At 55.1% G+C, this 16,614-nt stretch overlaps 2 protein-coding genes across 4 annotated transcripts in view; one reads left to right on the top strand and one right to left on the bottom strand.

The window, feature by feature from the left end:
• Positions 1-74: 74 nt before the first annotated feature.
• LOC134504057 (sterile alpha motif domain-containing protein 1-like) lies at positions 75-13,337 on the bottom strand. The gene is made up of 3 exons (XM_063313070.1): positions 13,309-13,337; positions 12,384-12,836; positions 75-869 (listed from the first exon to the last, which is right to left on the bottom strand). Exons 1-3 carry the CDS (start codon positions 13,335-13,337, stop codon positions 737-739), a joined length of 615 nt encoding a protein of 204 aa, XP_063169140.1. The 3' UTR covers positions 75-736.
• Positions 13,338-14,415: 1,078 nt separating this feature from the next.
• FCSK (fucose kinase) overlaps positions 14,416-16,614 on the top strand; it is a 28,077-nt gene continuing 25,878 nt past the window's right edge. For all 3 annotated transcript variants that reach the window (XM_063313241.1, XM_063313243.1, XM_063313244.1), the window contains exons 1-4: positions 14,416-14,533; positions 14,991-15,142; positions 15,805-15,855; positions 16,380-16,505. In XM_063313241.1, coding sequence (XP_063169311.1) covers positions 14,464-14,533; positions 14,991-15,142; positions 15,805-15,855; positions 16,380-16,505 — 399 coding nt within the window. In that variant the 5' untranslated portion in view covers positions 14,416-14,463. The remainder of the gene's footprint in view (positions 14,534-14,990; positions 15,143-15,804; positions 15,856-16,379; positions 16,506-16,614) is intronic.

Here is a 16,614-nt window from a genome sequence, read left to right as displayed (position 1 = left end):
GGGAAGCAGAGGCGAGGAGAGGGGCGCCCGGAGCTGCCAGGAGTCGGCTCTGCAAGACGCTCCGCCGGTTCTCTGACTGCTTCTGAGACGAAGGTCATGCAAGTTCCACAGCACGGGAGGGCCCGTGCCGGGGCAAACGAGCCAGGAAGCACCAGAGAGGACTCCTCTGGGTCCTCCTACATAACAGCACACAGAACAAGGTCCTTCACCGTTTGGGACTGTTTGAGGCCTTTGCCTGCCGAAGAAAACCCGCCTGCCGCAGCGCTCACAGGGCCTCCCTTCCGTCTGAGGTTTTAAAAACGTGTCCCGAGAATGTCTCTGTCCAAAGAAAACGTGACCCTTCTCTCTTTGGAGGGCAGGACTGCGTTGACCCAGGGGAGGCTCAGGGGCCTCTCTGCCTCTTCTTCCTAGCTTTGGGACGCTGCGTCCTACACAGAGGAAGGGAGAGCAGCCGCTTGGCCTGTATCAGAGCAATGCCACCCGTGGAGTTACGAAGCCACCTTCTCGAAGCCCTCTGCCAGGACTCGGCGAACCGCTGCCACTCCCCATGGTTGTGCCTTGCCCCCGAGGAGGCCCTCCGCTTCCCGTGGCTGAAGAGGGGGCAGCACATCTGCAGCAGCACTGTGGTCCAGGGCCGCCCAGGCGGGCTGTGGCTCTGCTCCCCCTGCACCTTTGGCCGGCAGCGCCCGCCCCAGGGTGGCAAGGGTAACTCCCACTCAGGGCTGCAGCATCTTCGCTAGCATGGCGTCTGCCAGACATGGAGCTGCAGTGTGGCACCTGCTCGCGCTCCTCCTCCGTGGCTCAACTTTTCAATATACTTCTGGCAACAGCTTAGAGAGTCTTGCTGCAAACTGCACCAAGGCCTAAAACTGGGAGGGGAGAGAGAGGGGAGGAGGAGGAAGGGTTGTGATTACACAGTAAAACAGACAGGCAGCAGTCAAGTCAAATCGACACCAGCCAGTGCTCCAGAGTGCGCGAGGGGAGCAATGCCTTCCAGCAGGAAAAGCCGACTGCATCTGGCCCCCCAAGGAAGCCACCCCTTGGGCCATCCATGAGGGGCCCTGCCTTTGGCAGCCCACGGGCATCTGTTCTTTTCCCGTTGGTAGCAAACAAAGGGCAGTGCCAGCCTGACCTTAGGCCTTGCACAGAGAGATGTGATGCTCTAATACTTCAAAGGAAAAGCGCCTTTTATTTTCAGAATAAACAGATCGGAACACGTCACGGTCAATGCTGCAGTTTGCGGGGCTCCAGCAAAGGCCCACAAGGACAGACTTTCTTAACTGAACCAGCCTCTGCAGTAGAAATGCATGCAATATGTTGGAATTCCAAAAACTGAATCATTCCCCAAAATGACAGATTCCTCCAGTAAAGTACCATCTGCATGAGAGCAACACAAAGGCTCCAGGTAGTTCCGCCCCCCTCCAGCAAAGCAGCCAGATGTTTGTGTTTGCCCTTCAAGGAATCCTGGTTCCAGTTTACTCAGATTTTTCTGGTGGCCAAGCCCTTCCTCATGCCCATAGTTTCTCCCAAGGGGAGGGTATCACATTGACCAAGAGGGAGGGACTGGCTAAGGTAGAACTTCCTAGGAGCCTCCGGCAGCAAATGAGGACTTGAAGCAGGCATCCTTCAGTCCAAACAGCCACTATAGGGGGGTAATATTTTGCTACAGCCCTCCAGCATCTTGCTCCTTTGGTCTGTTGAATAAGATGCAGCCAGGGCCAGAGCTGCAAATACCACATTTATGGGGCTCAAGCAGAATATGGGGTATGTCGTGGCCCCCCACCTACCCCTTTCTTGGATGGTGCAAAAGCTGAAGCTGGTGAGATGGGAAATGATTCTAAGGCCAGACAGAACTATTATGTCAACCTGGAGCAGATGTCTCAGACTCTCAAGGCAAGAAAAAGGTGGCCCAAAACTCACTGTCCCAAAAGCAGAGAAGAGAAAAGCCTAAAATTTAAGCCTATATTGCATCGTCTCTTCTGCACTAGATACTTTCTGTCTGCAATGGAGCAACTTATCCAGGGTTGAATCTGTGAAGCTGTTACTGATTTGTTGGTGGGTGGGGGAGTTTCTAGAGTTGAGATTTATTGCCAAGTTGAATAGAAAGGTTGAGAGAGGAAGAGTATTGGGAAGAGGCAGGAAGGATGTCACGGAAAAGTTCTCTGGATTTCCACACTGCAGGCAAAAAGCAAGGCGCTTATAAATGGCATTGCTTGAGCAAGAATGAACAGCAAAACGCACCTTTTGACCTTTAAAGCAAGTGAAACGCAAGCAGAGTAAAAGCTCATGTGTTGTATGTACAATAATGAGTTCTAGTGAGCATAGGGTGCCATAGAACCACCCAGCAGCCCACTGTCCAGGAACCTGCCCTTCTCTCCATTTCGGACCTCTCTTCCTCCACCAGCCAATTTGGAGCAGCCCACGGCTGCAGGCTCAGCAGGGGAAGCTCCCCAAGAAGAGAGACACAGCGCCCTTCCCCTGCTTCTCTGCTTGTCCCACTTGGGGGCTGGGAGCGAACCTCCAGACCACCACCCTCTCAGAACCAGGCAGGCCTCCTCTGGCACTCAACAGCCACAGGCCACCAGTGCCAAGAGCAGAATCATTTGGGCCACAGTGACACAGAGCTAATGAAGTGAGGCAACCAAAGGCATGGGGGGGGGGTTGCCTCCATTTTCAGGTCTTTCTTTCAGTTTGGTGGTTTTGGAGCATGTTAAACATGCCAGACATATAACACTGGAATCGCTTATTTCAAAAAGAAGAGAAAAGGAAGGAAATTGTGCTGCCAAATTTCAGAAGACAGATGTTGGGAAGTTCTGAGATCTATAGAAAAGGCTGAGGGCTGCCGGTTGCCTATCACTGCCTCCGTGCATGTTCAACCCAGGTTTTTCTTTCATTCAGAGCATGCGCTCTGCCACATACCTATGGCTTTCCTGCACTGGCAGTCTGGAGTGCCATAGCAGTGGGTTCCTGCTCTGGACAAGATAATCCCCATGGGATCTTCCAGCCCTTGCATCTTGTGATTTTATGATCTGGAAGCATTATTTAATGGGCGGCAGAAATCTGTTCTGCTGGAATCATGTGCAACCTCCAGCTGCAGAGTAGTGCAGCCAATGGGATTGGGGCTTCTTTTTCACCAGCGCTTCCGATAGCAAAGCCGTAGGACTTTGAGAGCACATTGAGAGAGATCAGATGCCTGCCAGATGCTCTAGAGGAAGGAGGGCAAATCACTTCCAAGTCTTCCTCTACATGTGAAGGGCTGGAAATGGCCTTTCTAAGGGGGCTGCACAGCCTTCCAATTCATCCGGACAAGCGTGGGTGAAACTTACCCACCCCAACGCAGAATATCCCTCAGCACAACTGAAAGTCGAGGAGAAAGAGTGGGCAGAGCTAGCAGAAAATATTTAATGAATTAAAGAACAATTCTGTGGAGGCTTCGGGTTTTCCTCCACCAGGTCATGTTTTGGGTGTCTTGTGAGGGTGACATTTCTCAGAACTTTCCTGCATGTCAAACAGGCCGATTCATCCAATTAATAGGGCTGCAGCCTCTCGGCCAGCATCTGTTTAATTAACTGCCTGCAGAAGAAAGGCACAAACGGGCTTTTCTTCCAGTCCAGCTGTGCGGAAGCCAAGAGCGAAGGCCACGCTCCATCCGGGGATTCCAACAGGCGTGCCGTGGAATGGAGACTTGCAAGGGGCAATGTGGCAGCCCCCACCCATGGCCAGCATCTGGGCCTGCTCCACTACAGCCAGTCTTCACCCCACTCTATGGCCTTTACGAACTTTATTCGGTCAGTTCAGCTCTACGCACCACACAGAGATCCACCGAGGGACAGCTCTCATCGGCAGACTCCTTCCCTGCACTTTGCCCCACAGATTCTGGCCCTGCCCTCTGGGGCAACGGAGAACGTCCATCCCTCTGCTGCAGGACTGCCCTTTGGAGGCCTGGGGACTGTTCGCACCTACCCCGACTTTCCCCCTCCGACGGATGCCTGGGGTGCTGGGTGGCCAGGCCCTTCCCCGTCTCGATGGACGTGCTCTGAGTAGCCACTCTCCTCTTCAGCCGGACCGACAGGAGAACTGTGGGTCTTCTCGAGTGAGGACGGCCAGTGCCCCCATTGGTGCAAGAAGCCAGCGAAAGCGGGAAAGGGCTTTGCATGTGCATCCAGAAGGCCGGTTCTCTGTCGTCCAGAGGGGGCGGGATGTGGTGTAATGGACCGCTGGAGGCTCAAGGGGAGGAAACTGTCCCCAGGAGGAGCTCTTCCACCATGGAGCCCGATCCCTTCAGCGGGGAGCTGCGGGCAAACCTTTTCTGCAGGCCTGCAGGGCAAGGACTGCAGCAGCCATTGGAGGGCGCTCGCCCGCCAGCAAGGAGGCCGCCGATAGGCTGGTGGTGCTGGCCACAAAAGGCAAGAAGTCTCCTTGGGAAAGATGGATGAATACTTGCAAAAGCAAAAATTACCAAAACTCACAGTCACAGAAACCATTAAGGAATAGTCCTGTAACTACTTTTGAAATAGTAGAGGCCATAAAAAAATCTAAAGTGGGGAAAGTACCAGGTCCAGATGGCTTGCCAACTTTATATGAGAGATGTTTTGAAGAGCAGCTTCTTCCACCTTTTCAAAGATTGGTGAATTCTATTTTGCAGGGCTCTGCAATGCCAGCCTCTTGGAAAGAGGCCGATACTGCAGTTTTACCAAAAGGAGGCCAAGATTCTACTTTAGTTAAGAATTATAGACCGATTTCATTATTGAATAACCACCATAAAATATTTGCTTCAATATTGGCTGATAGATTGAAAAAGATTTTGCAGGAATTTATACACGAGGATCCATGTGGGTTTCTACCCAAAAGGCAATTCACAGACAATGTGAGAATCGTATTGGACACTACAGAATATTTACAGCATCACAGTGAGAAGCAAGCGCCCCCCCTTTTTTTTTAGATGCAGAAAAAGACTTTGACAATTTGAACTGGTCCTTCATGTGTAAAGGTTTGGAAGGTATGGACTTTGGAAAAATTTTTATTCAAGGAATTAAGTCAATTTACATACCTCAAAAGGCACATATTATTGTTAATGATGACTTAACTAAACCTTGTGATATACAGAAAGGAGCAAGACAGGGATGTCCCCGGTCTCCTTTGCTTTTTATTTTAGTGCCAGAAGTGCTGAATAGAGACATCAGACAAGCTAAAGGGCCTAAAGATAAAAAAACGTTTTTGGGTTGTCTCCAAATCTACCTTTGTGGCTGTCACCCCAGGAAGCCTTCTGCAGAAGAGAGAGAGTCAGGAAACCGATTTGGTTGAGATACAAAGATCTGCTGAATTTTGAAGAAGGTGAACCTAAACTTAAAACAAGGGAACAACCGGAACTGGAAGGTCCTACTTGCCGTGGGTTTACATCTGTGCAATTGACAGAACGATTCAATTTAGACAAAAAGACTTACAATTTTCTTAATGAAACAACTCAGTTTGAAGTGGATGCATATTATTGCTAAGATATATAAAATGTTATTGCAAATGAATCTGGAAAATGAATATGTCAAAGACTGTATGATTAAAGGGGCAAAGAATTTTGAATATAATATCATGCTTGAGCAATGGGAAAAGGCTCGGGATTTACCTTGAATTATAATTTGAATGAAAATTTTTATAAAATGATATATCGTTAGTATTTAACACCTGATGTTGTCAAAAATAATAAAGGCAGGATAGAAAATAGATAGATAGATAGATAGATAGATAGATAGATAGATAGATAGATAGGGTATCAAATGTCTGTATGTATTACAATTCAAGTATGTATTACAATTCAAAAGATTCTTAAAGTGAATACACAAATAAAACCAGAACTGTTCCTTTTTGGCTTGATGGATCAACAACTTCAACAAAAATATGGAACTTTGCTTTTATATATGATAACAGCAGCAAGACTTTTGTATTCACGAAGATGGAAAGATGCACAAATTCCCGCAATGGAAGGCTGGATGGTGAAGTTAATGGAGTTGGCGCAGATGGCAAAACTGACAGCATTGAGAAGAGAAAATACCGTGATTGGATTTGTTTCTACATGGAAACCACTTCTGGATTATTTGCTTGTAACAAAAAAAAAAAGTTTTGATTTTGGGTTTTGATGATTAAATTGTTACTGCTTCATAGAAATAATGTTAGTTAAGGTTTAATTAAAAGAGATTAATTTAATATAATATGCATTTATATCTGTGTTGGTCACCTCCCTCCTATTTTTTCTGGCTATTTCTGCACTTTTTAATTTTTTCTTTTTTCTTTCAATTCTGTACTCTAGCTTTTCTGTTCTTTGTATTTTAACTGTACTTTGAAATTCTAATAAAGTTCTTATAAAAAAAAAAAGGCTGATGGTACTACCCCACCCCTGCCCTGCCCTGAGAGCTTGGCTGAGGCTGGGGCCTGGTGATCTGCTCCCACCTGCCGATCCATTCTTAGCTCACGGGCTGTACAAAAGCAGGCTATGTGCCAGATTTGGCCCACAGGACACAGTTTGCCGACCCCTGCCCTAGCGAGTAGTGGCCTCCTCTTCACTGGGAGTGTTCAGGGAGAGTCTGCAAAGTCATCTGTTGAGGAAACTTTTTCATTTCAATTAGTTTTAATACTTTGTGACTTAATGGCCTAAACAATCCCTTTCAAACCTGATATTCCTCCCAGTACAAGCTGTTTGAAGCCTAACTTCAATTTGCCAGGCTCTACTCCTTGGTTTTCTCCCTTGGGCAGAACAGAGCCATGGTCCCAGACATCTGGAGGGCATCAAGTGTCCCTCCCATGAAGTAACGTCAGGCATACGTAGTTAATGAGTGCCTCTCTCTTTTTCTTACGTGACCATTTTATTTGTTTTTGTTTACTAAAATGTATTGCCCACCAAAACAAATGATAAAAGACCAGTAAACTGTGTCCCTCAAACAGCAGAACAAAGGGACTGTTCCCACCTTTCAGGGAAAGAATAGCAGATGCCACGACTCTGTGCTCCAAATGGGTTGGCCTCCAAAATGGTGGGGGTAGGGGGACTCTACAAATGTTGGGGGTCAGACCTGCTGCAGAGAAGGCTTGCTTCCAGGCCCCCCTAATCTCACACAGTGGGGGACCCCAAAGCATCCCCCTTGAGCCAATCAAACTGGATGAAGGTCTCCCAGACCCCCCAAGCCTGGGAGTAACTGTACCCCTTACCAAGACAATCCGGTCATCTGTACTTCTAGGCAGTTTGCAGTATATAAAAACATCCATAAAACACAATAACAATTAATAAAGCAATAAAAAATAATCACTACCCTTGGGAGATCTTATGACTGCAATGTCCTCTGAAACAAAACTGTCTCAGCCACCTTTCGGACAGTTCTGAGGAAGGGGATCCACTGGAGTTCTGAGGGAGTGCTGCTCCTGGGAAGGGGGTCTCTGAGTCCCCATCCCCTGGGATGGGGATGCTTCAGGTGCATCAGGTGCCCATCCCAATCCCCTGGGATGGGCACCTGAAGCATTTCCTCTCTGCTAGACCAGGTTGGGTGGGTTTATGGTTTATCCTAATGAGGTGAATACGTTCTGTATTTGAGACTGCAAAATGTGATCACATTTTTTTGAATATCTTGATGCATATGTGTATTGCATAAACCAAATTTGCTACCAGTTTGAGTAACCTCTTCATAGCCCTATTACACCTATCCAGTTCAGTTCAGTTCGGTTCTTGTCAGGCCCAGCCCAAGAACAGAAAAGAATTTAAGAATTTAATTTAACCTCTTAGTCTTCCCACATTCCATCTCTGGACTGTGTTTTCCCTTATCTTGCTCTCCTCCTTCCTGCGAACCAGCAGTGTTACGGAAGTCCATCACAGTTTTTAGAGAACTTGCTGGACAGAACCCACTGCCTGCTCAACTGCACCCAACCAAAAGAAATCCCCCTTGTTGCTAGTGCCGGACTCATCTTGCCTAGGAATCAAAATGGCAAAGTGCTAACTCCCTTCTCTGTCCCAGAAACTTCAGCAGTTGCAATGCCTGGAGCAAAGCTTCAGAACACGCTCTTCACCATGGAGTGAGGAAGCTTTACTGAACCGGAAATCCTCCCAGATCTTGCAGGCACTAGAGCCAAGTTGGCCAGGAGGATGCTTGAAGCTCCAGCAGGCCACACCTCCCTATCAGCACTTCAGGGCTGTGCCTGGTGGGGCCAACGGCTCTCCCACCTGGGCCGGCTGCAAGGCACTGGCTCCCCTGGGGCCTTCCTAGCCATCCGCCCTTCCGCTACGCTGGGGGCAGTCCCTTGCCTGCTCCTGCCTGGCTTGGTGAGGTGGAGAGTGCTACCTTCGTTTGGTGTCTCTGGACTGCCTGCAACCTTGAGAGCGTTTGGTTGCTGGCACAAGCCACAAATGTGACCATTTAAGCAGAAGAGCAGAAAAGCACCAGCTATGCAGTACAGGGCAAAAAAAAAAAATCCCACAGTAACATAAAGGTCTAAAGAACTGATGGTCATAGTATTTCTGTGGCTTACAAGCCAACTGAGATTGAGCAATACACTAGCCTTTTCTGGTTCTGTACGTTAGAAAATCAGAATTAAAAAAAACAAACCAAAGAGGTAAGGCTCAGTCCCAGGACAAGATGGGTTTGGACCCAAAGGCTGGAAGGGTCAGCCTCATCCATCCCTGCCCAAATCACCTTTTAAGAAGCCGATGCTGATGGGCAAAGGCAACAGGCTGACTGTACGGAGAAGTTGGAAGGCTCCCCTTTTCTCCCTGCTTCAGCGCTGAATGTAAAGCATGAAGCCCCCCACCCCTCCCCGTGACTGCTGCCCACGTGTGGGCTTCTCTGGATCCACAGAACAGGACTGAGCTGCAAGGACTGAGTCTCTCGGGGAGGGATCACACCCATCAGCTGTTCTGAGGGTTAGAAAGGTGCAATAGTGAACAAGAAGAAGTACCAGGTTGATAAAGTAGCTAAAGCCATACAAGACAACACACGTTTCTTTAAAAACACAATTGTTCAGAAATCAGACACAGAAATAGTAGCACCTTCAAAAGCAAGTGGGAAAGATAGCGCATAATCCAAAGGGAAATCAAAGAATTCTTTCCATCAGTCTTTGCTGAACAAAGTATCAGAGACAACCACATTAGGCCCAGCTTTCTATTCGGCTGGTTGCCCCGAGCAACAAGAAATTCCACCCAGGCTGGCAGAGGAGGGAAAAGTCATGGGGGGGGGGGGCGCGACGGGGGTGTTGGTGGGTTACTCCACCAGAGAATGCAGGATCCTCCCGTCAGGCCCCTCCAGATTGGTCGAAGCTCACAGCCCAGCTGAATCCCTCAGGTGCTGGAAGGAAGGGAAAGGGCCTCCTTCCCCACCCCGGGAACTTCTCAGTTACCGGCTGGCGGTTCCACGCTGGCCATGGAGGAGCAGGAACTTCTTTTCTCCAGCAAGGACAGAAATGAATGTCCTTGCAGGGCAGTAAGCCCAAAAAATGCAACTCTGTCACAAAACGTTTTGCAGAAGAGAAATCAGACGAGCTTTTTGTTACCAGGATTGCATTTTCCAGTTTACTCCAGATTGCTAAGTACCTGACAATATTGCAAATTAAAACAGGGTGAGGCCATATAAAAATGTCTAAAAAGTAGCTGACAGGTTAAACTTAGGCACTATTTATGTTAACATTTTATAAAATTAAACTATTTACCTGTTAATTTTGACTTGCATTCACACACCGTGAGCAGTCTTTATCCTTTCACATCTCAATTAATTCCCAGGTTTAAAATAAGGAGAATGTGCACAGACTTCAGCCACACCACCTCCCCTGCACACACGGGGCTCGGGGCGGACGCAAGGAGCATTTGCTGCCGCCGGTGAAAAGAGGCAGCGCACAATGCAAACCTCAGCTTTTCATACCTGGATTTAATTAATTGATTAATTTTCTATAGCCTCCCATCTCAACAAGTGACTCCTGAGGTCAGAAAGTGTGCGAGGCACGGGGTTTATGCCATTAGGACATGATGCACATCTGGTCGCCTCTCCCTGCCACGGACATCCATGCTGTGAACCACAGCTAACTGCAGGGGTGAAACCAAAAACCACTCCAGAACTTTGTTCTGCAAAGCTGGTTATCACAATAAAATTTAACGCAGGGTGGTTGGCTTTGGGTTAGCCAACGGGCATGCAAACTGTAGTTTATGGTTTAGTGTGTTGTGCGAAAAAGGTGTTGTGGCTTATTCAAATCACAAGCTTAAAAAAACCATGTCTTAGCATAACGCGTGAATGCAGCTCCCTAAGGACAGGGGAAGTCTGCCGGCCAGAGCTATCACCTCGGTCAAGCTCCGTGTTCCCTCTGCATAGGAAGGGAGGGGGCCTGGTGGGGGCTTCCTAGGAACCTGACTGGACCACCTTTTTGCCCCCTTTGCCCTGGTCCGATCGTGGTCACTGAACCCCAGAACTCAGGACAGCATTGCCAAAAGATGCTTCTGGGCCTCTCCGGCTCGGCAGACCCCTCAGTTCCTCTGCTGATGCAGAAGTCCATCTTGCGTGGGATCTCCAGGGTCTGGAGCAGAAGTCCTTCCCCAGCAACCCTTCCTCCCAAGTCAAGAGAAGAGAAGAGAAGAGAAAAAGGAAGTCCACCCCAGACTTCCTCTCTACCACTACTGGACTCTCCTCCTCCACTCTTCCTCTCTACCTCCGTCTGCGCTTGCAAATGATCCTTCCTTCTGCCACATCCTACACTGCTCCCCGATCCCACATTTATGTCTCTTGAAATGTATCCAACCCTTACATGCAGGTAATAAAGGGCAGAAAAACAGCCATCCTCGCTTCTCTTAACTAACCTTCATTCCGTGCCACAGACCATTCTATCCCCTACTGTCCTACTAGTATTTGCACATTTTAAAATTTCTCTACCCATTCTCCCATCTTCACATTCTGCCAAGGCACACAAATTCATCTCTAGTTTTTCTCCATTTCTGGTGAGTCATTCGTTCCATTTTCCTTGTCAAATACTTTAGACTTTGAAACATAAATTTTCAGATCCAAATTCTGCTATCATATTTTGTGACCAACCAACTCACATTTATACATTACACAATGACCTGCTGAAAAACAACAGTTTGGTCTGCACACCCCCTGCCTGGCAGGAGGCTGGTCTGTGCTTCCCAAATGTTGATTGTCACCTCTCGGGGCTCTTTCAGTCAGAATTCTGCCAAATACCTCTGCACTGACACTTAAACAATTAAATGCATCCTCTCTTGCTAACTTCCATTTGTGCAATGACACAACTACAGCTGTCTCAGTGGCATAGGTACAGCCTTCACACAGGAGCTGAACAAGTTGCACAGCTACTCCACCAGCCAGCCACAGGCATGGCTTAACCCTTCTCCAGGTGCACCATCTACACCTGCAGCTCCACAATTTTTCAATACTATCCGCCCCTTATGGCATCCTTTTCCTTTCCTCTTTTTCTCTGGGACACCAGATTGATTTCAGCCCCATTCCTTGACACATCACTATTATTCCCCCACCTTGGGCAACTGCTCCTGCCAGCCCTACGTGGCATCATCTTGTGGCAGCCTCCTTCTCCCTGAAGGGGCCTCCTTGTTTAGCCATTCCCACACACTTCCAAAGGAGAAAAGCAGCGAAGCAACCCAGCCAGCTGCCCAGCTGCCCCCGGACCAGCAGGGCGGCTCCAGATCGGCGGCGTTGAGCGGAAAGCAGGGCCGGCAATCCGCCCCACTGCTTGGGCCAGCGCCCAGCCAGCCAGCCGCCCGGCCTCTCCCGGGGTCACAGCGCCATTGGTGAAACCGGCCGGGGTGCCGTCCGAGGCCGGGCCACGCGCGCGCGGCTGCGGGAAGGGGCGCCGTCCGCTCAGAGCGCTCAGGATCCCGGCGGGGGCCTCCCTTACCAAACGCCGCCGGGCAGCGACCCGGACCCCGGCGGTCCAACGCAGACCTCGGGCGCGGAGGGACGGCGGAGCAGCTCAGCCTCGACGCCCGCGGTACCCACTTCGGCCCGGCCCGGCCCAGCCCTTCGCAGCGGCCTTCCCGAAGGGCCGCGGCAGCTCGCCTCCTCCTGGCCTGTCCCGAACGGCCGCAGCGGGCCGGTCCGCCCCGGGAGGAGCGAGAGCCGACGGCGCCTGCCGCCCTTCCCCGCAGCCCCCAGCCGCAGCGTGCCAGCGCCGCCTCCGGAGCCGTACCTGGCCCTCCTGCGCGGCTGCAGCTGCCGTGCCGGGCTGCGGGAGCTCGGTCGGGAGCGGAGTGGCGGCGCCCCGAGGAAGGCAAGTCGCGCGGCGCAGCTCCGCCTCTCCGGGCCGGCGGCAGCCCTCCGGCGAAAGGAGCACGCCGTCCAGTCCGGTCCGGCCCAGTCCGGTCCTCCCCTCCCCTCCCCTCCCCTGCGCGCCCCGCTTACCGGTGAGCCGCCGCCGCCGCCGCACCAACCATCCGAGGGCTAGGCGGCGGCGAGGAGCTGCCGTCCGCCGAGGAAGGGCGCGGCGCGTGCCCGGATGAAGGAGAGGGCGGCCGGGCGGGGGTCTTCCGCTTCCTGCATCGGGAGTCAGCGGGCGGAGGCCGGGCTGAGCGGCCGCCCGCCGGGCTGCTCTGGCTCCGCGGCGGGGCGTGGCGGGACCACCAGGGGCCTCTGCCCGGGGCGGGAGCGTCGCGAGCCAGGGATACCAGTGCTCTGCCTGCGCGGTCCTCCCGCGCCGCGCCGATACCGGCCGCGGGAAGGGAAGGGACGCCTCGCCGCCCCGCTCCCTGTCTCCTCGCGCAGCAAGCCCCGGGCCCAGCAGAGACCCGGGCGCTGCCCAGCCCTCCGGTCGCGGGAGCTCCCCGTCCAGCCTGGCGCAGCGAGTGAAGCCGCGATCTTGCACCAGGCGCAGGGCGAGGGCGGTGGCGGCCCAGCAGGTCCAGCTAAGTTGGCGCAGGGCGCTTCCCGCCAGGTCGCCCCGCCCGGGATGGACCACCCGGTGGCGGAGGCTGAAGCCGGGGAGGCTTGGCGCGCGGCCCGTTGGGCTCCGGGTCCTGAGAGCGCGGCTGCCCCGCGGGCTCCAGCCCCCGAAACGGCTTAAGAGGCTGGGGTCGCCCGGCGCGCGAGGCCCCCCTCCCCCACGCAGACACTAGCTTGGTAGGCCAAGGTTGATTGGCCAGGCTACCTATAGCTGCACAAACCGGGTTAAAAGAAACGGCGGCTTCGCATGGTGCGTGAGCTTGGCCTGTCTTCTTCCAAGACAGGTGGGAGCTCAGAGCCCCTGCCTTGAGCCCCTTGTCCCAGGCCCCCTGCACCCAGAACGACGGGAGGCGGCGGCCATCTCGCCTTCCCCACTTGGCATCCCCACCGGAGCCGGGGGCTGCTTCCTTCAGCCATTCGCCCAATGGCCCGGCCTTTCCCTCGCCCTCCTCCGCTGCTCGCCAAGCGCAGCAGCCAGATCTGTTCCCTGCGGCCGTTTTAGAGGTAGGTGTGTTACGGTGAGTCGGCTCTGGCAGTGGTGTGCCTCACACGTGCTGTGATAGGCATTAGTTGTGCAATGGTGTGATTTCAATAAAGCATGACTTAATAAGCCAAGGCTGGCTCATTGGGGGAACACCGGCACCGGGGCTGGCTCGACTAAACCTTTGCGGGAAGCGCTGCAAAGCGCGGGGCCTCTGGAGGCCCCTGGCGCGTTCTCCCGGGCCCGGTCACGCCAGGCCCCTCAAGCAAGCCGAGTTCACTCCCTGCACACCGAACAAAGCACAATGGCTGGCTTGCAGGAAGCCCTTACACAGCGGTGGGGTCCGGTTGGGCTTAGCGCTTGGGGCGGGCTCAGCCGCTGCTTGCACAAAGCCCCGGTAGGCCAGTCCCGGCTCTGCCCGAAGGACCCGCGCGCCCGGCCCGGCCCGGCCCTCCTCGCGGGTCCCCGGGGCGCCTCCGCCAGAACGGCTCGCCTGGCGCCAGCGGAGCCTCATTCCCAGACCCACTCGGCAAAGCGTCCGGGGGACCGCTGGGGCTGGACCGGGGCGTGCACCCCGTCCCACGCCAGAGCGCGCCAACGCCGATCCGTCCGGGCCAGACCGCCGGGCATCGGCCGGGGAAGCAGCCGGGCAGGGGGCCGTCTCCTTTTTGGCTCTGGGCGGCGCGGACAGCGGGGGAGCAGGCGACGCAGCCACGGAGGCTACGGGCGCGCGCCGCGGTCATTGCCCGCCTTTCTCCATCCGGAGGCTCCCGCCCTTAACCTTCGTGACTCCCCGCCCGGTTCGGACAGGAAGGCTTCTCCTGGCCCCGCTTTGCCGCGTTGCGCGGCGGGGCAGACGCAGGGAGCAGAGCCGGGAGCGCTCCCGCGGGGCGCTGCGCCGGGGACGGGCGGGCGGGGTAGGGGTGGCGCGCGCCCGTCCCCTCCGGTGGCTCCGCCTTGGGGCGGCGGACTGCGTTTCCCAGCCTGCCGAGCGCCTTAAAGGGCCAGGCGCGGGGCCGCCGGACTCGGCAGGGCGCCGCTCCTCCGCCCGGCCGCGGCCCGATGGCTGCTGGCTGGACGGTGGTGGTGCTGACCTGCCAGCACCGGGACAGCGCCTTCGCCTTCCAGAGAGGTGAGCTCCGCGCCCCCTCGCCAGCCACGAGCGGAGGGGCCGCCGCCTTTGGGCGAAGGCGGGCCGAGGCGGACGGCAGCCGGGGCTTCGGCCTTCCGCTCCAGCGTCCCGTCGGCGCTCCGGCTCCCGGGATGCGCCGCGCCTCTGCCAGCAGGCCGTCCCCACCGGTAGCCCGTCCGCGCCCCCGAGATCGGCCCAGGTTCCCGGCGCAGCTGTTGCACCTTGCACCGGCCGTTCCCTCGGCCAGGCGCGGCTCTGCTCGCCGGGAGGCGGAGAAAGCGAGCCCGGTCAGTCGGCACCGCGGGCGAGGCCCCTGGGAGCGTGAAGGGAGGCGGGTCCGGCGGGGGGGCGTCCCGGAGACCTCCCCGTCCCTGCTTCCAGAGGCCCCGGCAGGGCCGGGTGGTCCTGCCAAACGCTGCGCCTTGCGCTCCGACGGCCCCGCGTGTTTGCCTTCCAGAGCTCGAGGCCCGCCGGGAGAGGGGCTCTCTGGGCCGGGAGACCGTCCTGCTCACCGTGGAGGACCCCAAGGCCCAGGTGGGCAGTGGCGGGGCCACCCTCAACGCCCTGCTGGTGGCGGCCGAACACCTGAGCGCTCGGGCCGGCCATACGGTGAGCGACCCCGGCCCCCGGCCTGCCCGCCCCCTTGGCTCCTGGCCCCGGCTTAGCCGGACCCCAACCGAGCAGCAAACTGCCTTCTGCGCAGCAGCCGGGGTCCTGCCTGCAGCCTCCCGCGGCGGACCAGGAATTCATTTGCGAGAAGCTTTTTCCCCCCGGGGGTCTCGGCCTCGCAGGACCCCCACTTCCTTGGTACCCCCATCTGGAACGGGAGCTGCCTCTGGGCTGTGTGGGCGGCTGCATCGCTGGGAGGCCAAAGGGCCTGATGCCCTGGGGAGTCTGAGCTGAGGGACCCCTGGCGTGGCTGGCGTTCTGCAGCCGGTTGCCCCGCTCTTCTCCGCAGGGGCGTTGTTCTCTGCTTTTGCCACGTGCAGCAGTGGCAGAGCCATTGCGCCTGCCCTCACAGGGGATGCTCAGCCAGCAGAGCAGGGCCTTGCTGGTCTCTCGCCAGGGTTCGAGGCAGAACGGCGTGCCAGGAGAGAGAGCTGGCTCGATGCTCTGTTCCGGTCGCCTTGCACAGGCCTGGGGGAACTGGAAAGCAGCCGTTCCCCTGCAGGTCTCCTCCACACAGGGCCTGTCTCTCTATCCCAGAGCATGTCCAGGCCTTGCGGTTTGATCCCGGTCTTTAGTCTTCCTCTCCTCTCTACCTGTTCCAGGTGGTCACCGCCGATGTCTTGCAAAAGGCCAGGATTCTCATCCTGCACATGGTGAGCTGGGAATCTGCTCTTACTTTGGGGAAATGCTGGGTTTTGCGTTTGCGGGACACCCGCTTAGCATGTCTGGGAAGAGGCACGTTCCTTGCTCCCACTAGAGAATGAGGAGGAGGCAGCTTGTTTCAGGGTCGGGGTTGGGCCTCTGCTCAGGCCAAAGGGAGCACCCCACCCCACCCCCAGAACGTATCAGAGAGAGTCAGAAGCAGGTCAGCCTGGAGAAGAAGCACAGGGCCAGACAGAGATCTGTGCAAAAACGGTAGCCATTAAGGTCAAGGCTGGCATGGCCCCACCCATTGAGGCTGTCAGCTGTCTTACCGCCAGGCCCCCCCTGGCCCCCCTGCTGGTCCTCAAGGGCTAACTGGCTCCTGAGTAGACCTGCAGCTCTTGGGAAGCCTTCCCCTGCAGCCAGGGGGACTCTCAGGATGCCTGTGCCTGGGCTGGTGGCTGTGGCTCGCTTCCTCCCTGGCGGCGTGGGGGCGTCTGATGACATACATTGCATCTGTTCCCCTCCCTGCCAGGGCCGGGACTTCCTGTTCGATGACTGCAGCCGCGCATTTATCTGCCTCCCACTGGAAGACCCTGCGGCCCCCACCGAGGCACTTACCTGCCATTTGGACAGGCTTCTGGCCACCTTGACAGACCAGGTCAGTGAGGTTCTGCGGCCATGGAGGCGAAGCTTGGGTAGAACGGCCATGTCCCACCTGCCTTCCAGGCCATTGTGAGTGTGGGGAGCCCTGCCACTCCCTCCGGTCG

Source organism: Candoia aspera, chromosome 11 (assembly GCF_035149785.1).
Source record: "Candoia aspera isolate rCanAsp1 chromosome 11, rCanAsp1.hap2, whole genome shotgun sequence".
In the NCBI taxonomy this organism is placed as follows: domain Eukaryota; kingdom Metazoa; phylum Chordata; class Lepidosauria; order Squamata; family Boidae; genus Candoia; species Candoia aspera.
Note: the sequence above shows the minus strand (reverse complement) of the source record. Positions and strands in the feature narration are given on the sequence as shown.